We start from the raw sequence: 24,251 nt of genomic DNA, 5'->3' as shown, positions 1-24,251 counted from the left end.
CAGGTGTGGAGGGGCAGGCCGCCCCTTCATATGTATACATGGCTCAAGCCTCGTATATTCTCTTTAGCTTAAGACAGGAGTGCTAGTTTTATTTCTACCTCCTTTATCACCTTGTTGGGTTTTTTTAAGAAACAGGATCTGGTGGAATACTATGCAGCCATAAAAAAGAACAAGATCGTGTCCTTTGCAGGGACATGGATGGAGCTGGAGGCCATTATCCATAGCAAACTAACACAGGAACAGAAAAACAAATACTCTATGTCCTCACTTATAAGTGGGAGCTAAATAATGAGAACACATGAACAGAAAGGGGAGCAACAGACACTGAGATCTACTTGAGGGTGGGGAGTGGGAGGAGGGAGAGGAGCAGAGAAATACCTGTTGGGTATTACTACTTACTGCCTATATAACAAACCTGCACATATACGCCTGAACCTAAAATGAAAGTTAAAATAAAAAACAAACAAAAAAAACCAAAACAAACAAAAAAAACGGGGTCTGGCCATGCTGCCCAGGCTGGCCTCGAATTCCTGGGCTCAAGGGATCCTCCTGCTTTAGCCTTTTAAGGAGGTGGGATCACAGGAGCAGATACTGCGACCAGCCCTTTTATCACCTTGTTTTAATTTTGCTTGGTTCATAAATTCTCTAATGTAGAAGAAAATAATGAGAAGCAGTTTTTATTACTAAAGGATTCCTGCCTTTGAGATTCACCCATAATTTGTCTAAATAACGTGTTCACCTTTCTGAGATGGAACTTATCTGCTCAAACTCAACTTTTCAGAGACACCACTTGCAGGTGGTGTGGGCTTCTATGAAAGGACAGCAGCCCTTTGTTTTGAAACTCCGGATATGGAATGTAGAGGCATTTGGGTGGCATATAAGGCAGGCTGTTTAACCCAGGGCCCTCCTCCAGATGGGAAGATCAAATAATTGAAGTAAGGCACAAACCTATAAAGCAAAAGTGGGAGTAGACAGTAAAACCAAAAAACAAAAGCCGGGCGCGGTGGCTCACGCTTGTAATCCCAGCACTTTGGGAGGCTGAGGCGGGCGGATCACGAGGTCAGGAGATCGAGACCACGGTGAAACCCCGTCTCTACTAAAAATACAAAAAATTAGCCGGGCGTGGTGGCGGGCGCCTGTAGTTCCAGCTACTCGGAGAGGCTGAGTCAGGAGAATGGCGTGAACCCGGGAGGCGGAGCTTGCAGTGAGCCGAGATTGCGCCACTGCACTCCAGCCTGGGCGACAGAGCGAGACTCTGTCTCAAAAAAATAAATAAATAAAAATAAAATAATAATAAATTAGACAGTAAGTTGAATCCTCAGGATGCAGGAATGAAATCCCATGACAACAGTTGTGCATCAGGCCTACCTAACAAGGCTGGAGCAAAATGCTGAGGGCGCCAGAGGGATATCTCAGGGAAAAAAAAAAAAAGGAAAGAAATGAAAAGAAAATGAAGGAATGAAGAAAGGAAGAAATTTATAAATTATCTGATGTGAATCAACATAATGGGGGAATATTTGTACTTCTGAAGAAGAATTTGGGAAAGTTTTAGTAATAGGAATACAGAAAACTAAGCAAATTAAAGAAAAATAGGCTGGGCACCGGTGGCTCACGTCTGTAATCCCAGCAGTGTGGGAGGCCAAGGCTCAGGGGATCCTGAGCCCTGGAGTTTGAGATCAGCCTGGGCAACATAGTAAGACCCTTATCTCTACTAAAAAATTTAAAAAACAATCCCACGAGTTTGAAGTTGCAGTGAGCTGATTGTACTGGGCAACAGAGCTGAGACCCTGTCTCAAGAAAAAAAAAAAAGTAAAGCAATTATTACACTCAGAAACATTAAAAAAATGGAAGAAAGTAGTATTTAAGTACACTCAATAGCTCAACTGAGAGCTGTTTTGTTCACATAGTCACTGTGAAAACATTGAGTATTGCTTGAACAAAAAGATAATACAGTCTTCTAGCAGTGCCTCAAATGTTAAACCTACGTTTACCATGCTATCTAGGAATTCCAGTCTTAGGTATACACCCAAGGAAAACAAAAACTCACGTCCACACAAAAACTTGTACATGAATGTTTGTTGAAGCATTATACGTAATGACCAAAAAAATGAAAATAATTCAAATGTCCATCAACTGATGAATAGATAAATAAAATGGCATATATCCATACAATGAAATGTTATTCAGCAATAAAAAATAAATGAAATATTGAGACATACTACATCATAAATGAACCTTGAAAACAGTATGCTAAGTTAAGCCATTCACAAAAGATCACACATTATAAATGATTCAATTTATATGAAATGTATAGAATAGGTAAATTTATTGAGACAAAGTAGATCAGTGGTTGCCAGGGGCTGGAGGAGTACACTAGGGGGATAGGAGGTGACGGCTAAGGGTTATGGGGTTTCTTTTTAGGGTATGAAAAATGTTCTAAAATTGATTATGGTGATGGATACACAACTCTGTGAATATACTAAAAACCACTGAAGGATGTACTTTAAATGGGTGAATTAATTGTTATGGGAATTATATCTCCAGAAACCTGTTTTGTTTTTTAAATTAAGACATAAACGGCCGGGCGCTGTGCTCATGCCTGTAATCCCAGCACTGTGGGAGGCCGAGGCAGGCAATCACCTGAGGTCAGGAGTTTGAGACCAGCCTGGCCAACATGGTGAAACCCCGTCTCTACTAAAAATACAAAAATTAGCCGGGCATGGTGGCGGGCGCCTGCAATCCCAGCTACTCAGAAGGCTGAGGCAGGAGAATCACTTGAACATGGGATGTGGAGGTTGCAGTAAGCCGGGATCGCATCACTGCACTCCAGCCTGGGCAACAGAGTGAGACTCTGTCTCAAAAAAAAAAAAAAAAAAAAAAAAAAAAAGACATAAACATGTTGGGAGGATGGAAGTGCCATGGAAAAGAGCTAATCTTCACTTTCCATGAGAGGATGTCATAACCAAAACTGAAAAATTGAGAAATAATGGTAAAAGCCAACATGGAGGCAAGTACCCAAATAAACATCTAAAATTGTTGCAGGTAGAAGCTCTGGGATAATAAGAACTGGAGATGTGGAGAAGTGGGACAAGGAATTACTGTTTCTTTACAAACTTTATGGAAATATTTGATTTTTACTTGTACATGTATAACTTTGATAAAAGTAAAAAAAATTGAATAATATAAATCATTTGGTCCAACTCTCTCTCTTTGTAGGTGAGAAAGCAGAAGTCCAGGAAATAAGTGACACAACTAGTTATCTGTCCTAGTTCAGAGGACAGCCCCTAATTCCTAGCCAACCACCTTCTATCAGGCCAACCTGAATGACAAATTTAGATAGCTTCTTACATAGACAGAAAATTCCTTGGGTGCACTGGAGATGTTTCCTGAGGGAGACACCTTCTCTGAGATATGCTCCATGGTAACAGCAGTTGGTATGATCTTTGTAGCAAGCTTGATTAGGGTATGACCCTGGGAACCTGGAAAAGCCCAGCACTTTCCAGGGTAGACATCCGGCTGGAAAGAAAACACTGAATTAATCTCTTAACTAGTTATGTGAATCCATTCCCACAATACTGGTCAGCTAATCACTATTGACTGCAGATCTCTCTTATGCCTATCAAATAGGAAAACTCCCAAGGCACCTCTAGTGTGGTTGTTCTTCCAGAGCACTGTATGCTTATATCAATCAGAGCCCTTTATCATGTGAGCATGTTTTCTTTCATTGCTCTAACTAGACTGTAAGCTGTTATAAGGCAGCTAGAGGGCATGAGTGGTGGTGCTGATAAGGCTAGTGATGGTGGTAGTGAGGATGATGGTAGTGACCATTGTGGTGATCATTGTGGTGATAATGGTGGTAATAATGGTGGCAGTGGAGGTGACGGTGATGGTAGTAGTGGTAATGGTGATGGTGATGGCAATGGTGGACATGGCAATGGTCGTCGTGGTAGAGGTAGTGGTGATGGTAGTAATGGTGGTGGTGGTGATGGTGATAGTGATAATTGAAGTGGTAGTGGTGATGGTGGTGATGAAGGTAGTGGTGGTGGTGGCAGTGATGGTGGTGGTGGTGACAGTGATGGTGGTGGTGATGATGATGGACATGGGGGTGGTGATGAAGGAAGATGGTGATGGAAGTGGTGGTGGTGGTGGCAGTGATGGTGGTGGTGGTGGCAGTGATGGTGGTGGTGGTGATGGTGATGGGCATGGAGGTTGTGATAAAGATGGTGGTGGTGGTGGTGATGAAGATGAGCGTGTTGATGGAGATGGGGGTGGTGGTGGTGGTTATGGTAGTAGAGAAGAAAAATGAGGTCTACTATTTTGTAGATATAAACTACAGCCTGGAATAAGATCAAAGGGTTTTACCCCTGAAAGTTCTAAATTTGCAACTGACTTCAGGTGTATGGATCAAAGTTGAGAGGTGCTCTGCTGTCTATTGATGGCTACTGCCTTTAGAATGTAACTGAAAAGTTTGGTGAGGATCTTACTTGGAGATTTCTCCTGTTATAATTAGACTTAAGAACATGTGGTCTGAATAGCACTTAACATAGTACAGTACTGGCACTTAGGAGACAAGTACTTTCAACAAATGTTTGTTGAACGACTGAAGTTTTCAATGGGAAAGGATGGTCACAGAATCAACTTACAGAAAAGACATGGCATGTATATGTTTTATTTGAGAATAAAATAATCTAGTTTACTAACCTTAAAATGATAAATGAGTAAATAATTAATCATAGTTTACTGACCATAAAATAAGACATACTTCATGTGGTGTACTGACTATAAAAAATGTAATGAGATGATTTCAGGTTCTGTAACAAGTTTAGACACTCTTATATTGCCTCCATTTTAAAAATTAACATTTTCATGATAAATAATAAGAACAAAATTCTAAAATAGAAATAAGTGGTTCTTAATTTAGCTTTACCTGAAGAATAATATCTGGAGGCATTTCATGATTTAGGAAACCTATCCCATGCCAGTACAATTTTGCTTTATTATTTTTATAACTTTCTGAGGTCCCAGCTTCAATGATGGAGGCTCCTAAAATTATAAAGTAAGTTTTAAAATAAAGAAACAACATACACAATTCAAAACACATTATTTGAATTTTAACAATGTCTAGAAAATTATTACTGGGCAAATTATAAGTGAGGTAAAATTCATACTCAGGAATTGATAGGAAAAGTATGACAGTTTTCACTACCACTGAAATTGTGTCATTTTGAAGAAAGCAAGTTTATTTTGTTTAGTTTCACAAAATGTATGATAAAAAAGTTGAATTTTGAGGCAAGTAAATTAGAGATGAGAATATTATATGGATTCTATATCACCTAAAAAGGTATATAGATCTCTATATTTTAACAGCTCATGTGATAAATGAGACTTCCTGTCACCCCCATTCACTCAATAACAAAAAAAGCAGAAAACCAACAATGCTCCAAATGTCCTTCAAGTTACATTTGTAGCAATTATGCAGATTCGTTGGACTCAATTTTAATCAAAGAAATATGAAATATACTCATCCAACATTATCCCTTCAGGTTACTTTATTTTAGAAGCAAAATGTATTTTATACAGAAGAGATAAAGGAAATGCAAATTGCTTTTACAAATTGCATCTGCATAACACATCACAACACTAAAAATACGTGTGCCTCATCAAATATCTGATTATCCATACTTTTTCTTTCCTTCTTCTTTTTTTTTTTTTGAGATGGTATCTCACTCTGTCGCCAGGCTGGAGTGCAGTGGCACAATCTCGGCTCACTGCAACCTCCGCCGTCTGGGTTCAAGTGATTCTCCTGCCTCAGCCTCCCAAGTAGCTGGGACTACAGGCGCCCGCCACCACACCGGCTAAGTTTTTGTATTTTTAGTAGAGACGGGGTTTCTCCATGTTGGCCAGGATGGTCTCGATCTCTTGACCTAGTGATCTACCCACCTCGGCCTCCCAAAGTGCTGGGATTACAGGCGTGAGCCACCGCACCCAGCTGATTATCCATACTTTTTCTAAGATGACACACTTTTTGAAATAGTGATTGAGTTCCTAGAGTTGCCAGATTTGGCAAACAAAAATACAAGACAGCCATTTAAATTTTAATTTCAGGTAAACAAAGAATAATTTTTTAGTAGTAGTCATGTCCCATACAATATTTGGGATATATTTAGACTAAAACATTATTTGCTATTTGTCTGAAATTTAAATTTAACTGGGCTCCCTTCGTTTTTTTTATCTGGAAACCCTATGTGTACTTCGTTTTTGAAGACTGATTCTGACTGCCTGCTCACTATTCCTACTCGACCAACTGGCTGGACAGAATCTACATTTTCACCTGCTAATGTGGGGACTGAATACCCCATCCCCATAATCCTTTCCAGAAAAAAATTAAAATTTTAGTGTTGTGGAATTTTGAAAATAATTCATATTTATTCATTTTCTCATTCATTAAAAAAATTTAAATCAGCTTTATTAAGATATAATTCACATCCTATACAATTCACTCATTTGCAGTGTATGATTCAGGGTTTTGTATTATATTCTTAGAGTTGCACGGCCACCACAATAAATTTTAGAACATTTAGTCATCCCCAAAAGGAACCCATAGTGGTTAGCTGTCATTCCCCATTTCCCTCAACCTCTCTCCCCAAGCCTCGGCAATTACTAATCTATTTTCTGTCCCTGTACATTTACCTATTCTGGACATTTCTTTTGCTGCTCCCTTGTAGTCAGTCACAGTATGTAGCCTTTTCACTAAGGCTACTTTCATTTAGCCAATGCATTTGAGATTTATGAATGTTGGAATGAGTATCAGAAGTTCATTCCTTTTATTGACTGCAGGTTAATATTCCATTGTATGAATGCATCTGTTAGTCTTTGTTGATGGACATGGGGTTATTCTCAATTTTGGTGATTATGAATACAGTTGCTATAGACATTCTTGGCAAGTTTTGATGTGAACATGTTTCAATTTATCTTAGATAAATGTATAGAAGTGGGATTGCTAGGTCAATAAGGTGTTACATTAAACTTCATAAGAAATTGTCAAACTTTGCCAGAGTGGCTGTGCCATGTTACATTCTCACCCACAGTGTATGAGAGGTCCATTCGGTTCATGCAGTTGCCAGCACTTAGTATGGTCAGTTTTGTTTTGTTTGGCATTCTAATAGGTGTGTAATGATATAACAGTGAGGTTTTAATTGACATTTCACTAATGAATAATAATGTAAGGCATTTTTTCATATACTTTTTTGACATGCATTTATCTTCTTTAATGAAGTGTCTTCCAAACTTTTTGCCTATTTTTTATCTGGTTGTCTGTTTGCTTAATTAAGGCTTGACAGTTTTTTATAAATTCTGGATTCAAGAATGTGTGTGGTTTCCAAATATTCTTCCCCAGCCTGTAACTTGTCTTTTCATTCTCGTAACTGTTTTTTGGCAGAGTAGAAATTAATTTTGATGAAGCCCATATTATCCATTATTTTCCTTTTACAATCATGGTTTTTGATGTTATGTTTAAGAAAACTTTTTCTAACTCTAAAAAATTTCTCTTATTTTTTTTTTCTAGCTTTAAGCTTTATATTTAAGACTGTGACTCATTTGGGGCTAATTTTTATAGACTGTGGGTTTTGGGCCAAGGCTTTTTTTAATTTTTGCATATGAATGTCCACCTGTTCCAGCACCACTGACTTGCCCTTTTTCCTTTTTCAAAAATCTATTCACCACTGGTGTGAACTACTTCTAGACTTTTTGTATTGTTCCATTGATTTCACGAATACCACATGCTCTTGATTACTGTAAACTTATAGTAAGCCTTAAAATCAGGTAGTGTGAGTTCTCCAACTTTGTCTCTTTTTTTCCCAAAACAAATTTGGCTCTTCTCGTTCCTTCACCATTCCACATACATTTTGAAAACGGTTGTCAATTTCTACAAATAATCCTGCTGGGATTTTGATTAGGATTATGTTGAATCCATAGAAAAGTTGGACAGTATTGTCGTCCTAATGGTATTAAGTCTTCTAATCCATAAACATGGTATACTTGTCCATTTATTTAAATCTTTTTTTATTTATTTCATTTTTTTTTTTTAGTTTTTAGCTCTCAGTTCCCACATTTTGTTAGTCTTATACCTAAGTATTTTATGCTTTTTACTGCATTTATGAATAGTGCTGCTTTTAAATATTCTCTAATTTTCTATTATTAGTATATAGAAATTGTATATATACCCTTGAACTTGTAAACCTCACTTACTCTAGTAGATTTTTTTGGTGGTTTTTCTACATAAGCAATCATGTTGTCTCTGAATAGAGCCATTTTTATTTCTTCCTTTCTAATTTGCATGCCTTTTCCCCCATCTGCTGCCTTTCTTTCTCTCTCTCTCCCAGTTTTTCTTCATTTCCCTTTCCTGCCTTTTTTTTAATATTAGTCGAAATTTTTTATTTATTTTTTATTTTTTTTGAAACTGAGTCTTGCCCTGGGGCCCAGGCTGGAGTGCAATGGCGCAATCTCAGCTCACTGCAATCTCCGCCTCGCCTCGGGGGTTCAAGTGATTCTCCTGCCTCAGCCTCCTGAGTAGCAGGGATTACAGGCGTGCGCCACTGCGCCTGGCTGTTTTGTATTTTTAGTAGAGCCGGCGTTTCACCAGGTTGGCCAGGCTGGTTTTGAACTCCTGACCTCAATTGATCCGCTTGCCTTGGCCTCCCAAGGTGCCAGGATTATAGGCGTGAGCCACTGTGCCTGGCCTCCATTTTGATTTCTCTATTAGCTTTTGGATATCTCTGTATTTTTAAGTAAGTGTTCTCATGATTACAACGCACATACCTAGCAGCTCATAGTTTGAGTTAACTTTTTATCATTCATATAAAATCTTTACATTTATAGATGCCCATTAAATCTCACCCACTGACTTTTCCTTTATGGTTGTCACAGTATTAAATCTACATATATTAGCCCTCCACGCCCAGACAATGCCATACATTTTTTCCTTTCAACAGCCATACATATTTTAAAGTACTTAAAGAAAGAAAATTACCTCATCTTTTGTTGTTGTTGTTGTTTTGAGATGGAGTTTCGCTCTCCTGGAGAGCAGTGGCGTGATCTCGCTCACCGCAACCTCCGCCTCCTGGGTAGAAGCTATTCTCCTGCCTCAGCCTCCAGAGTAGCTGGAATTACAGGCATGCGCCATCACGCCTGGCTAATTTTTCTATTTTTAGTAGAGACAGGATTTCACCATGTTGGCCAGGCTAGTCTGGAACTCCTGACCTCAGGTGATCCACCCGCCTCAGCCTCCCAAAGTGCTGGAATTACAAGGCATGAGCCACTGTGCCGGGCCACCTCATCTTTACTCACAGATAAGGCTGTTGCCCTTTCTTCATTCTTTAAGTCCTGAGTTTCTTCTTGGTGTCATTTCTATTGAGCTGAAGAACTTCCTTTAGCAGATTGATTGGCAGAGAATTTTCTTAGTTTTTCTCCATCTAAGAATGTCTTCATTTTGCCTTCATTCCTGAAAGATATTTTCACTGGATCTACAATTCTGCATTGCTAGATCCTTTCCTTCAGCACTTTAAACATGTAGTTTCCTTCTCTTCTGGTCTCTTTAACTTCTGGTAAGAAATCTGTAATAATGCGTAGTTTTTTTTTAGCTTCTTTCAAATATTTTTCTTCATCTTTGATTTTGAGCAATTTAACTATGATGTGTCTGGATGTCATTTTCCTTGAATTTATCTTGTTTCTGATTTGCCATGCTTTTTGATTCTGTAAATTTATATATTTTTTTTTAAATTGAGTTTGAGATGTTTTTAGCTATTACTTCTTTAGATTATTGTCCCACATTTGTCTCTTCTTCATCTCCCTCAGAGACTACAAGGATAAGAATATTACACTTTTTTATAGTGTCCTATAGGTTTCTGAAGTTCTGTTTGCATTTTTTTCAAACATTTTTTCGTTCTTTGAATTGCATAATTTCTTTTGATCTATCTTCAACTTCACTACTTCTTTATTTTTAATTTTTAAGTTCGGGGTACATGTGCAGGTTTGTTACATAGAAAAACTTGTGTCATGGGGATTTGTTGTACAGATTATTTTGTCACCCAGGTGTTAAGCCTAGTATCCATTAGTTATTTTTCCTGATCCTCTCCCTTCTCTCACCCTCCATCCTCCAATAGGCCCCAGTGTGTGTTGTTCCCCTCTATGTGTTTATGTGTTCTCATCATTTAGCTCCCACTTATAAGTGAGAACATGTGTTTTTGGTTTTCTATTCCTGTGTTAGTTTGCTAAGGATAATGGCCTCCAGCTCCATCCATGTCCCTGCAAAGGACATGATCTTGTTCTTTTTTATGGCTGCATAGTATTCCATAGTGTCTATGTACAACATTTTCTTTATCCAGTCTATCATTGATGGGCATTTAGGTTGGTTCTATGGCTTTTCTATTGTGAATAGTGCTACAGTGAATACATGCATGCATATGTCTTTATAGCAGAACAATTTACATTCCCCTGGATATCCCAGTAATGGGTTTGCTGGTTCAAATGGTATTTTTGTCTTTAGGTCTTTGAAGAATCACCACACTGTCTTTTGCAGTGGTTGAAATAATTTACACTCCCACCAACAGTGTATAACCATTTCTTTTTCTCCACAACCTTGCCAGTATCTGTTAGTTTTTGACTTTTTGATAATAGCCATTCTGACTGGTGTGAGATGTTATCTCATTGTGGTTTTGATTTGCATTACTCTTATGATCAGTGATGTTGAGATTTTTTTCAAATGATTCTTGGCCATATGTGGGTCTTCTTTTGAAAAGTGTCTGTTCATGTCCTTTGCCCACTTTTTAATGGGGTTGTTTTGTTTTCTCGTAAATTTGTATAAGTTCCTTATAGATGCTGGATATTAGAGCATTGTTGGATACAGAGTTTGCAAAAATTTCCTTCCATTCTGTAGGTTGTCTGTTTACTCCATTGATAGTTTCTTTTTCTGTGCAGAGTTCTTTAGTTTAATTAGCTCCCATTTGCCAATTCTTACTTTTGTTGCAATTGCTTTTGATGTCTTTGTCATGATATCTTTGCCCATGCCTATGTCCTGAATGGTACATACAACTTTCAGGCTGAGACTATGGGGTTTTCTAGATATAGGATTATGTTGTCTGCAAACAGGTATAGTTTGACTTCCTCTCTTCCTATTTGGATGCGCTTTATTTCTTTCTCTTGCCTAATTGCCCTGGCCAGGACTTCTAACACTGTGTTGAACAGGAGTGACTTTATAGGCAATACGTAGGTTGTCTTCCAGGGTTTTTTTTTTTTTTTTTTTTTTGCAGTTTTGGCTTTTACATTTAAGTCGAGTTAGTTTTTGTATATGGTGTATGGAAGGGGTCCAATTTCAGTCTTCTGCATATGGCTAGCCAGTTATTCTAGCACCATTTATTGAATAGGAATACTTTCTGCAATGTTTGTTTTTGTCAGATTGGTAGAAGATTAGATAGTTGTAAGTGTGTGGCCTTATTTCTGGGTTCTGTATTCTGTTCCATTGGTCTGTGTGTCTGTTTTTGTACCAGTACCATGCTGTTTTGGTTACTGTAGCTCTGTAGTATAGTTTGAAGTTGGGTAATGTGATGCCTCCAGCTTTGTTCTTTTTGCTTAGGATTGCCCTTGCCATTTTTGATTTCATATGAATTTTAAAATAGTTTTATCTAGTTCTGTGAAGAATGTCAATGGTAGTTTAATAAGAATAGCATTGAATCTATAAATTGCTTTAGGCAGTATGGCCATTTTAATGATATTGATTCTATCCATGCGCATGAGATGTTTTTCCATTTGTTTGTATCATCTCTGATTTCTTTTTTTTTTTTTTTTTGAGAAGGAGTCTCGCTCTTTCACCCAGGCTGGAGTGCAGTGGCGTGATCTCGGCTCACTGCAGCCTCTGCCCCCGGGTTCACGCCATTCTCCTGCCTCAGCCTCCCACGTAGCTGGGACTACAGGCGCCTGCCACCTCGCCCGGCTAATTTTTTGTATTTTTAGTACAGATGGGGTTTCACCGTGTTAGCCAGGATGGTCTCGATCTCCTGACCTCGTGATCCGCCTGCCTCGGCCTCCCAAAGTGCTGGGATTACAGGCGTGAGCCACCATGCCCTGCCCTCATCTCTGATTTCTTTAAGCAATGGTTTGTAGTTCTCTTTGTAGAGATCTTTCACCTCCAAAATTAGCTGTATTCCTAGGTATTTTATTCTTTTTGTGGCAATTGTGAATGGGAGTTCGTTACTGATTTGGCTCTTGGCTTGACTTTTGTTGGTGTATAGGAATGCTAGTGATTTTTGCACATTGATTTTGTATGCTAAGATTTTGCTGAAGTTGTTTATCAGCTTAACAAGCTTTTGGGCTGAGACTATGAGGTTTTCTAGATATAGGATTATGTTGTCTGCAAACAGGGATAGTTTGACTTCCTCTTTTCCTATTTGGATGCCCTATATTTTTCTCTCACCTGATTGCCCTGGCCAGGACTTCTAATACTGTGTTAAATAGGAGTGACTTCACTACTTTTTTTCTCTGTTTTTGTTTTTCTATTATTAAGCATATATAGTCAATTTTTATTTTAGATATTGTATTTTTCATTTCTAAAATTCCATCTAGTTCTTTTTATTCTCTTGGCTGAGAATGGGTATCTTTTCATTCATTTCAAGTGTACTTACTTTCACCTCATAAAGCATAATTATGCTAGCTGCTTCAAGTCTTTGTGTGACAATTCCAACATCTGTGTCATGATGGGGTTGGCATTTGTTGTCTTTTCCCTTGGAAGTTTGTCTTATTTCCCTAGGAGTTTGCATGCCAAGTAATTGTGATTTGTACCTTAGACATACTGAATATTATATCCTAAGACTCTGAGTCCTATGACAATCCACTAGGGAATGCTTTCATTTGCTTCATCAATCAGCCCAGAAATGTCAGTCCTCCCTCCTTTTATGGGTGGTGGTTCCAATCTCAATTCAGTCCTCAAAACCTTTACTACAGGCCTGTCATGTCCATGTACCACTCAGGGGTTAGTCCAAGACTTGAGCCATAGTTTACATCATTGCCAAATTCTCAAAGCCTCTAATTTGCTGTTTTGGGTCTGTTCCCATGAATGGGCAGCTAAGAGGTGAGGCCAGAAGGTGAGCAGATATCTTCTCTGCAGCTTTGCCTTCCCAGGCTTTCTCCCCACACTCTCTGGCCCACAGACTACTTTATTCTGCGACTTTGGCTAGAAAAATGGGGCTTCTCTCACAGATTTAGCTGCCCACCTTGCTGCCACATTTGCAGCTCTGTAATTGCTGCCTGCCTCAGCCTACGCTGCAAGACAAAAGAAAAGAAAAAAGGAAACTCCCACAGGGCTCACATCTGCAGTTTTTGGTTCCCCTCTACAACCTGCTGGCTTTGTTTACTTTTCAGCCCACTCAGGTAGTTGCTCTTTGAATTTTGTCCAGATTCTTTTTTTCATTGTAATCAGTTGGAAGGGACTTAAGAGGCTTTCTCCATCTTGGCCAAACCAGAGCTGACATTTGTTTCCACATCTATGGTTACAGAGAAGCCCGAGCATTTCCTTCTTTTCCTCACTCTACATGTGCTACTCGTGCACCTACATTCATCATCATAGGCTTTTCAAAATGGAAGTTGTAAATACACCAATACAAAGAAGAAAGCATTTAAAAAGTGCATCAGAATGCCAAGACCAAAAAAAAAAAAAAAAAAGCAAAACCAACTATGGTTCCTCTCCCATCTTATCCCAACACTTATGCTTTAGGGAATCAGGTTCGGGAAAATTCTGCCCTCTCTCACTCTCTCAAAAAACGCGTGCTCACAAGACTGAGTAATCATGCTGTTCCAAATGCTGTCTAGTTCATGCAAGCTGGAAATTTATTTCCCTGGCATAAATTTGACTATCAATTGATTAAAATTAGCATTACTGTGTGTTTTATATTTCCTTTCTCCTTCTGTCCCTTTCTTCTTTCCTTCCACATTGTTCACTGAACACATATTGTTCATAGACTGTTATAGGCAGGGCATGGTAGAAAAGATTAAGGTTAATGATTCATAGCCTTAGCCCTTAGGAATTAATTTTAATTGGAAGATATTAGGAACATTATATATAACCTTTAAACACTGTCATTTAATCCCTAATAATGCATTTAGGTTGGTTATCATAAGTCATTTTAGTATATAATAATATAAAATGTCCTAATATTTTGTGTCTTCCACAACTTCACTGTGGCATCTTGGCTTTCTTGGTGGTTCTTTTAGATGCATGTTAATGAAGTTGCACAGGCTTTGTTCCCTGGAACATTTGCACTCAGAAAGCAATCAGTGACAACTATTTTTATTCTCTTCTTTATTATCTAAATTGATTAATTTCCCCCCTCTCAAGTTACCAGATAAATATGTTTCCTCATAAACAAGTGTAGAGGATAAAGACACTCCTGAAGCATTCTTTTTTTAATGTTCCTCTTTTCGCTTTTTCTGTACTCACCGGCCGACTTCAGGGCATAATCAGCCATCTGGACTTGGTCTTCTCTCAACTTTTTAAGTACATAATTGACCAAGTTTGACATTTCCTGTAGAAATTTTAGAAACAGTTTTCTGTTAACAATCTCTGCCAACTGCTTGAGTTTTGACCATTTGTTTTATTGATTTGGACCTAATTTGCAAAATTAGAATAGCAGTAAGCACCTATCAGTTGCACTCTGAGCCAGGCACTGTGCATGGATCAGGACTGACATCTTCACAGCTGTTGGGAGTGTCCTTCTCAGGGATACGATGTAAATAAAGCCAAGGTTTGTTCAGGGACTCCCACAAGGTCACACAGCACGGTGGACCTAGGGTCCCTTCTGAAGCCATAACCACTGCATCACCATGCTCTCCCAGTGAGGTGTGAGATGAGGTTGTGCTGTGACCTACTCTGTTCCATCCCTCATTAGTGTCCTGTGATTAACAGTAAAGACTTGAACATTCTAGAGTTATTTGGGAATCAAGGCAGTTTACACAGACTACATGATTGCTTATATTAGACATTTTTCACCCACTCTAATTAATACTAGGTTCTGAAGGATGATCTCATTCTAAACAAACAAACAAACAAAACCAAAAGTACCCTAAGCAGGCGTAACAGTTCAAGTTCAAGATGCCTAAACGTAACACCTTCACAGTGACAAGGATGAAATAGGGCCTGGAGGGCGGCAGGTGGTCCGTGTCAGATTGCTGTGCATTTCAAAAAGTAGACATTAGGGAAGAAAAAGAAAGTAGTAATGACAGCAGAAGAGAAAGAAGCAAAATAAAGCTCATGGTTTCCAACTCAGTTTTGCCTGAATCTGATGCTGACTAGACTAAATACGTTAGCTATGAAGATGATGAATACAAATCTTTTGCTATTTAAGGTATTTGTGTATAAAGCTCAGAGACTGTTCTTTCTTTTTTTTTTAACTGGAAAATAGAACAGTTATTTATTTTAGCATGAAGTAAGTCATATGCAATAGAATATCTTCTCTGTGACACAGCATTTATGAAACACTGGGTTTCTGTACACAAACCAAGTATCAGTCAACACTGGACTTCCCACTGGGAGAAGAAGCAGATGTGACATCGGAAGGACATACTCACTCCCCGTCACCCTGGACATCCTCACTAACCACCACCCCACCCTGCCCAACCCGCCTTGCCTCATCCAGGACCTCTGTGTGGTCCGGGTCCTTCACAGGGTCTCCATGGGTGTTCCAGTTGTGATTATTGTCCATACCATCCTTCATATCTCTAAGCAATGCCTTCAGGACATCTATTTGTTCAATCAAAAATAGAATTTGACGAAAATTGTTTTCCAGAGTCTGGCTTTCCTTCCTGTAAAGGGAGAACCTCAGCATGAGAGGAAGAAAGTGTAAAGCTCCTGTTATCAGGTGTTGCTGGGCTCCACCCGCCACATGATGAGGTGCTTTATGTTGTTGAAGATATACATTCTTGAGTGAGGGAAGAGCAGAGCATGCCCATTTCTCTAAAGCATCACGCTTCACTAAAAAAAAACCAAGGATGTCCAGGGGTCACATGGCTGAGGGTGTCCTAGTGCTTGGCCGGGTTCTGCACAGGGCAGGCAAGGCTCAATCAACCTTGCTGGTCCCCCAGCTGGGTAATATCACACAGGTGAATCCTAAATCCCACTGGTACCCTCCTTCCAATTGGGAACACCTTGCATTTCCAGTGTAGTACAGAGCAGTGGCTTTCAAACTGTAGCCTGAGTTCGGTGGAAATGCCTTGGGCAAGGAGTGCTGGTGGATCCAGTTAGTGGGCAGTGACTGGTTACCAGTTTGACGGCCTGAACATGCAAGATTTTACCTCCCAAGAATGGGTTTTCTATGTTTACAGTTTGAAAATTACTGGTAGAGAGAATAAGAAAATGTCAAGTGAATAGGCATTTCTTTATGCTAAAAAAGTATAAGCACTACTTATCTGGTATTTTTCTGCATTTGTAAAACAACACATGTTTAAAATTGGGAAAAAACCAAGCATTTAGAAGAAATAAACATTGTCAAATTTTAATGACTTTCTACCAGTTTTTATTCCATGCAAAAAATTAGTAACAAAATAGAAATAGTATTTATAATTTTGTGTCTCCACTACACTTCCAAATCATTAAAAACTATTTTAAAATTATTTAAATGGTTTTATAATTCTTCATTTCATGAATATATTCCAATGCATTTAACCATTGGCCTATTTTTCTTATAGGGTTGTTTTCCATTTTTAATTATCATAAATGACATGGCAAGCACATCTCAGTGTGTATTTTGTCAAGGAATGCTCCATAGAAGTAGAAATATATAAAAGGGTAAGTAATTTTCTAAAATATTAAAAATGTTACTGTTTGGTGTTTAAAATTTTAAATTATGTATATGCGCAAGTGAGACGAGGCAATTTTTATTTCGTTGTTTCCTTCTTCTGATAAATCCAAATAACAATAAATGTACTATTTTTAATACTAAATACAGCATGTGTAGATTAATTCACCTCTAACCCTTTAGTCTTTCCTATCTCCTTTTTTCTTTTTCTTCCTCCTTTCTTTCCATCTGCATATATACATAGATAAATGCTAGGAATGATGTCATTAAATATTAATAATAGTTATTTCTGGGAGTGAAATTTTGAGTTATTTCAGGGAGTAACTTTTCTTTCTTATACTTTTCTGTACAAAAACATTTCAGTATTTGAAACCACACCAAAAAGAGGCACACAGCAAAAAATTGCACTCACGTTAAAAGTTCCAGTTGCTCTTTAGGCATACGAAGTCTGGCCTGAAAACAACAGAAAAAGATAAATCATTCTGAATTCTGCTTACTCAAATAGAGTTTTTTTTTTTTTTTCTTCTCAGAAAAGGGAAATAAATAGCATGTTGACTCCTGATATAAAGATGTGCTGGCTGGAACTCAGGAGCATCCTCTGAGAGGCCCGCCTCTTTCCCAGCCTCACCTATACATCATGAATGTATTTGAAGGAGTTGAGGTAATGCAAATCTATTTAATGAGTGACATTCAACAGGAGCTCTTGGAGGGGCACATCATTTCCTATTTCTTAAGACTGTAAAGGCCTGAACATAGTCTGAGAGGGAGGTTGGAAGAGGACAAAATAGAGGGAAGAGGAAGAGAGGGAAGGAAAGACAAGGGGGAGAGGCGCCCCTGGTGGATGTGGAAGAACCCAAGGAGCACATGGCGATGTTAGAGGGCCATGCTGAGCTCTTTGGGCTTGTCCTTGAACAAGGAGGGGAACCCCCATTTACAAATAAGAAAGGGATGTGATTACTTGTGGGCTAGATTGGCAATCACAATCAGAAAATTGCAGAAATTTATCTAACACTGGTGACATGTCTGGTATAGATAGTCTCTGGTACAGATGGTCTTGGTGGTGCCCAAACCAAGACAAGAAACCAGGAAAAGGTAAAGTTACTGTTAGGACACAACATGTGGCTTCAGAGGACTTTCTGCTATGGAGGTGGTCAGTGAAAACATAAAACACTGGGAAGATAGAGCATGCTGGAATGCAGGCAGCACTCTGGTCTGCAGTACCGGGCTACTGTGCTGCCTGTTCCTCATCTGGAATGGGGGAATGACCTAGCCGCCTCTTCCTGTCACTGAGAAGACCTTGGATCTGGGTGGCCAGCACCTCTATGTCCCTTAGCTCATCCTGCTGTGTGTCTTCCAGGTCCTGCCACAGATGATGGTGGTTGGGTGCTCACATTTCAAATGCCCTACAAATCATTAGCCTGGGAGCCTCCAAAGCCCTGCACTCTATTCCCATCTGTCTTTACCCAGCATGAGACACACACACACAAACACACACACTCCACATACATACGCTCATACACACATATGCACATGCTCATATGCACACATGCATACTAACATATGCACACATGCACACTAACATATGCACACATGCACAGCCCCTATTCCAACATGGGATGGTTGGAGAAGGTCAATAATATTACCAACAGAGAAAGGAGGGCAAAAGAGAATACCTTGGGGCACCAATCTTGAAGGGCTCAAAAGCCAACAACCGAGTGGACAAGCTGGTGAGAAGGGGAGGACAAATGTGAAAGGGTGATCTCTTCCCCAGAGAATTCCAGGAAAAATAGTCAACAATGCCCATCGAGGGATGGCTCCTGACATCCTTTCTTTACATCTGGAACTCCCCTACGCTGACATGTTTTACTCAAGTGGTTTATCAATTAAGAGGCAGTATCTTTAACTATGTGCCAAGAAAATAATGTAGATCAGAGTGGAGGAATGATCAAGTGAGAAAACGAAGTCTGACGCAAGCAATCAATTCCCTTGGGTTTAAACTTAAATCTTGAAGGATTCCCGCAGCAGTTTCCAGAAATTTGTCTCATCCACATACTCTCCCTGCCAGGTTGGGAAGCAGACACCTCTGCCTTTAAGGATCACTTTCTTGTAGCAACAAATCTCACACTTCAGGTGCCCAACAGAGAACTCAAAGGGACCCTATGAGTTTCCTGGGGCTCTTGACAGACATGACCACAAACGGGGTGGCTTGAAACAATGGAAATTTATTCTGTCCTGTTCCGGAGGTCAGAAGTGTAAGGTCAACATGTCCACATGGTTACACTCCTCTGAAGGTCCTCAGGGAGATTCCGTTTCTTGCCTTTTCTAACTTCTGGTGGCTCTGGGCATTCCTAGGCTTGTGGCTGCATCACTCCAGTCTCTGTTTCTGCCTTTGTGTGGTCTCCTCTTCTCCTCTCTGTGTCTCTCTCCTCTGTAAGTCTCCTAAAGAGATCCCTGTCAGTGTATTTAGGATCCATCTGAGTAATCTAGGATGATTTGATCTCAAGAAACTTAATTACATCTGCGAATACCTTTTTCCCAAATGAAGGTCACATTCACAGGTTCTGGGGGTCAGGACAGGAGGTAGACATATATTTTTGGGGATCACCTTTCAACTTCCTACAGTGACCATCAATGTGTTATCTGGGAAATAATGCTCCATCTTTATCCAGTAATTATCCTGCTTTTCCGTTTTGAAGACTGGCTTTTTATCAGTTTGCTCTGCCCAAAATAGTGCCACACACTATAAATATGTTGCCTTGTGTGATGTTGTTGTGTCATGTGTGATAATGATGTCAGAATGGAATGTAGTGTGGCACATAGAAAAATATTGCCTTGCTTTTGTTCTGAACAATTATACTTCTTATACGTTCTCCTCAACATTTTTATTTTGACAAGGATGTGAATTTGGGAGCTTATCATTGGTAGATAGAGATTCTCACTTCTAGTTTTTCATATTCTGTTTGAGCAAGTTCCCTGTCAGTAGGAGCAGTGTTTTCGATTTGCTTCTTTTTTCCGTTCTAGCCTTAAAATAACTATAGAAAATACTCCTCAATTAATTTGCTGATAAATGAACTTGAGAGTTCCTTGAAAAATAAATTTTTTCACAATTTTAAAAACATTTTTATTTTGCCTCATTCCCAAAAGCATTTCAGGCAAGTTCTACTATAGGAACATATATAGTATAAAAACATGTAGGACAAAACAGTAAGTGAGGAAGTGAAAGTGAAGATAAAATAAACATTGGAAAAGTAAGATAATGCAAGAAGGATGAGGTTGGAATCTACTCATGCCTGAAATTCTTGAACGTTATTAGCTGTGGGCTATAAATTTGTTTCAGAGCATCACAGCAGCCAAATGGGTGGCAGAGGGGGCAGGCCAATGATCAAAATTTACCACATCCACAATGTGGAAAAAGAAAATCAAAAGTGTCATAAAGGCTGCTTTGTGCATAGTTGATTATCTTTCTGCAACATTTCTGGCAATGAGATGGGGGTTCAGTGTCCTGGGAACCTTCCTAAAACATCCCTCCCTGTAGGCTGTTGGCCTCATGACAAAGCCTACGTCAGGGAAAGCCTCATCAGATGTGAAAATGTCCAGAGCACTCGTTAAGAGGACACAGCCTCCAGGGATATTGTTTTCAGCAACAAAGTCCCTGTGCCTCATCCTAACCATGGATTAAAGTAGGGTCTGTCTGCATGTGCTGTCAATTTACAGCCTCCTGAGATAGGAGGGTGTCAGGTAGAGGCTGGCAAAGAAATAGCCATGGGCAAAACCCAGTTTTATTTGTTTTTTGTTTCTTCTTTTTTTTTTTTTCTTCAGATAATGTTGACTGAGACCCAAAGCTTTATGCCTTGGAACATGGCTCTAGTAATTTGAACCAAGATAAATTCAATGGTGTGTTAACAAATTTCTAACATGGTCATTGAAATTTTTTTTCTCAATGAAGTCCCATAAGATATCTAACTTTTAACCATATAACTTCAAGGTGAATCCTACAAACTATAGTGATTGCAGACTGTGCCCTGGGTAAATAACTAAGCTTGCTGCTTAATATGGATTTTAAGATAGAAACCAATTAAATATTGGAGTAAGTAATTTGAAGTCATTGGTCTTGAACTCACGACTGTGATCACTATGGCTTGAATATCTATGTTTCTTCCAAAATTTATGTTGAAACTTAATCCCCATTGTGGTGGTGTTAAGAGGTAGGGTCTTTTGGGGAGTGATTAAGTCATGAAGGTACCACCCACGTGAATAGGATTAGTGCTTTTAATAAAAAGCTTGAAGGAAGTAGTTTAGGGCCTTTTCACCCTTTGACCTTCTGCCACATGAAGACACAAGAAAGCTCTCATTAAAGATAGAATGCTCATGCCTTGATCTTGGACTTCACAGCTTCCAGAACTGTGAGAAACACATTCCCGTTCTTTATAAGCTACCTAGTCTATGGCATTTTGTTATAGCAGCACAAATGGATTAAGAATGTGCTGGTGATTTGAAAGTGGCATATGACAATAAAATTTTGTTCTCAGTGTAGCAGTGAGCAAAGTCTTAGTCTGAATGGCAGGCCCAGTCTCAACAAAATCTGGGTCCTCAGGGAGGACCATTTCAGCTCTGGAATATGCAGTGGTGTGACCACAGGCTGCCTTCCTTCATTGTGCTGATCCAGCTTCCTAATCTATAAATGGATTTAGTAATACTCTTACTGAAAGGTCATTTCGAGGATAAAGTGTAATATATATTTAGTGTTCTTAAGATCCCTTCTGATGCATAACTATTACCATTATCCTGTTCTCCATGGTGGAATATGGGGCAATATATCCAGCTTTTTGAAAAGTAATATCAAATCATTAGGATTCAATATGAAAACAAGGTCACCTAAAAATTATAAATATTCTTTACTTATTTTTCTTTTAAGAGTTTATCCTAATTAAGTAATCAAGGAGAGGCAAATTGATTAAGCCATAGGATGTTTATGTTTATAATATTTAAAAAATTAGAGACAATCCAATTGTTTAGAAATAAGTATTCATTGAAAATATTATTAATTGGAATATTTTATCATCCATTAAATGTCATTAAAAAATAATATCTAAAGGCAAAGGAGCATATTTAAAATCTATTACTGGCCTAGTGCAGTGTTTCACGCCTGTAATCGCTTGAGCTCAGGAGATTGAGAAACAGCATCTACTTCATGTAGCTTGGGATTTATAAAGAACTCAAGTAGAAATAAGTTACAATCAGTCTCCAGTGGTTTCTGACAGTGCTCTTGTCCATGTGAAAACCAGGTTAACACTGGTCAAAAATTAAATGATCGTAGCTCAACCTCAACCTCACGAAAAATACTGTCCTTGGAAACATGGCCATAGACATTTTATTTTATATTTTGAGACAGAGTCTTGCTTCATCACCCAGGCTGGAGTGCAGTGGCACAAGCACAGCTGACTGCAGCCTCAACCTCCCAGGCTCAAGTGATCCTGCCACCTCAGCCTCCAGAGTAGCTGGGACTACAGGCATACACCACCATGTCCGGCTAATTTTTTGATGTTCAGGCTGGTCTTGAACTCCTGGAGCCAAGCAATCTGCCCACCTCACCTGCCCAAAGTGCTGGGATTACGGGAATGAGCCACCGTGTTGGGCTGGCTAGACATTTTTAAAGGGTCGAATTTGCTTTTGAGTATGCTGGTTAGTCTAAAATCGGAAGGTAGAAGGGAAGGATGCCTTTTAAAAATGTGATTAGTCTCAGATAATTTATTTATTTATTTGTTAATGTGTATATTTATTAAACCTCCATTTACCTGGGGACTCTTCTAGGCTCTAGACAAGCTCCTTGATCATTACATTTTTGTTAAAAGGGAAGAAGGCAAGAAGAGAGCTGGTAAAGAAATCAATGAGTGTCTAAGATAAAGCAGGGGTAAAAACTAGGATGCACCTACACCTGGATATTGTCACTGGTGGTTTGTGTGGTCACAGAAGCCAGTTTAAAGAGGAGATATTTGAGCTAGCTGGAATTTCAGAAAGAAACCATCACTGAAAAGATCTGCAGCAGAAGACTGTGGGCAAAGAGGCACCCAATATTCAGGCACTAACAGAACCTGCCAGATGAACTTACGAGTGTATTAATCAGGGTTCTCTAGAGAAATGGAACCAAGCCAATGTATATATATAGAGAGATTTATTTTGAGGAATTGGCTTAAATGATTGTAGGGGCTAAGTCTGAAGTTTTCAGGGCAGGCTGGCAGGCTGGAGAACCAGGGAAGAGTTGATGTTGCAGCTCAAGTCTGAAGGCTATTTGGAGACAAAATTTCTTCTTTCTTGGGGGATCTCATTCTTTATTCTCAAGACCTTAAAATCACTGTGAGACCAACCCACATTGTAGAGGGTAGTCTTCTGTACTTAGTCTATAGATTTAGATGTTAATCACATCTAAAAAATACCTTCACTGCAATATCTAGACTGGTGCTTGACCAAACATCTGGGCCCCATGGCCTAGCCAAACTGACACACAAAATTAACCATCACAACGAAGCTTAGGCACAAATTGGCAATAATTGGAGCCACAATTGACCACTCTGCATGCTCATTCTGCTTTTCTGGTGATGACCTAACTATCCAGCTTCAGCTCCCATGGGCTTGGTCTTAGTCTTTGATGTGAGGACCTTGTGGAGTAGGAGCTCTCTGTGGCTGACCCTCTCTGTGGGGTTTCCAGGTGGTTGTGCTTTTGTCTAAGACTGGGGTCTCATAGATTCTCAGCATATGCAAACTGAGTAGCACCTTTGAGATGGGAGTTATCCTGGGCAGCAACCTATGAGCCTCCAGGGAGGCTTCCTCACTGGACTGGAATGCTGTGGGCATCATACACGTGCAGTCTCCTCTCCCTTTAGGGACTTCACATGGCAAGACACATTGGAATGAGGCAGTTGCTGAAGGAACTGGGAAGTAGAAGATTTCAGAGGCCCTGAGCAAAAAGGGTATGAAGTATGAATCTGATCAGTCAGGCCCAAGGCCACTGACTGGGGTCACTGAAGTCACTATGGGTTAAAAGATCAGCATACTGGTGGAGACAGGTCAATATGTCTGTCCATCTTCCCACAGAGCCGCAGTGACCTGGTCATAGCCCCTGCTGAAACCACCTTTGCAAAAATGATAACTGAGGGAATTATGACAGTGAAAGAGACAAGACCTATCTGACTGCATCATGCTTCTAACCTTTAAGCTGTCCTTGTTCATTGCTGGGAGTAGGCCAAACTAACTTTGGGAAGGAATTCAGTTCTTGGTTTGACTCTGAAACAAAATTGATAACAGTCCTTTCCTGAAAAGACCCTCTTCTTGCCTGGGGACCAATCTGCCTTTTTAGGACTAACAAATTAGCTACAAGATTAGAAATTACAGTTTAGGGGTCATGCAGCCCCTGGC

General features: G+C 39.4%; 1 protein-coding gene across 2 annotated transcripts in view; it reads right to left on the bottom strand.

Moving 5' to 3' along the window:
- The window catches only part of SUN3 (Sad1 and UNC84 domain containing 3), a 42,438-nt gene that overhangs the window by 3,762 nt on the left and 14,425 nt on the right, over window positions 1-24,251 (bottom strand). For both annotated transcript variants that reach the window (XM_012496724.2, XM_003268919.2), the window contains exons 5-9: window positions 17,251-17,291; window positions 15,684-15,846; window positions 14,486-14,570; window positions 4,928-5,043; window positions 3,349-3,516 (exon numbers count right to left, since the gene is read on the bottom strand). In XM_012496724.2, the coding sequence (XP_012352178.1) occupies window positions 3,349-3,516; window positions 4,928-5,043; window positions 14,486-14,570; window positions 15,684-15,846; window positions 17,251-17,291 (573 nt within the window). The remainder of the gene's footprint in view (window positions 1-3,348; window positions 3,517-4,927; window positions 5,044-14,485; window positions 14,571-15,683; window positions 15,847-17,250; window positions 17,292-24,251) is intronic.

The sequence above is a fragment of the Nomascus leucogenys genome, chromosome 17 (assembly GCF_006542625.1).
Source record: "Nomascus leucogenys isolate Asia chromosome 17, Asia_NLE_v1, whole genome shotgun sequence".
Lineage (NCBI taxonomy): Eukaryota > Metazoa > Chordata > Mammalia > Primates > Hylobatidae > Nomascus > Nomascus leucogenys.
The sequence above is the reverse complement of the archived record's forward strand: the minus strand, read 5'-3'. Positions and strand labels throughout refer to the sequence as shown.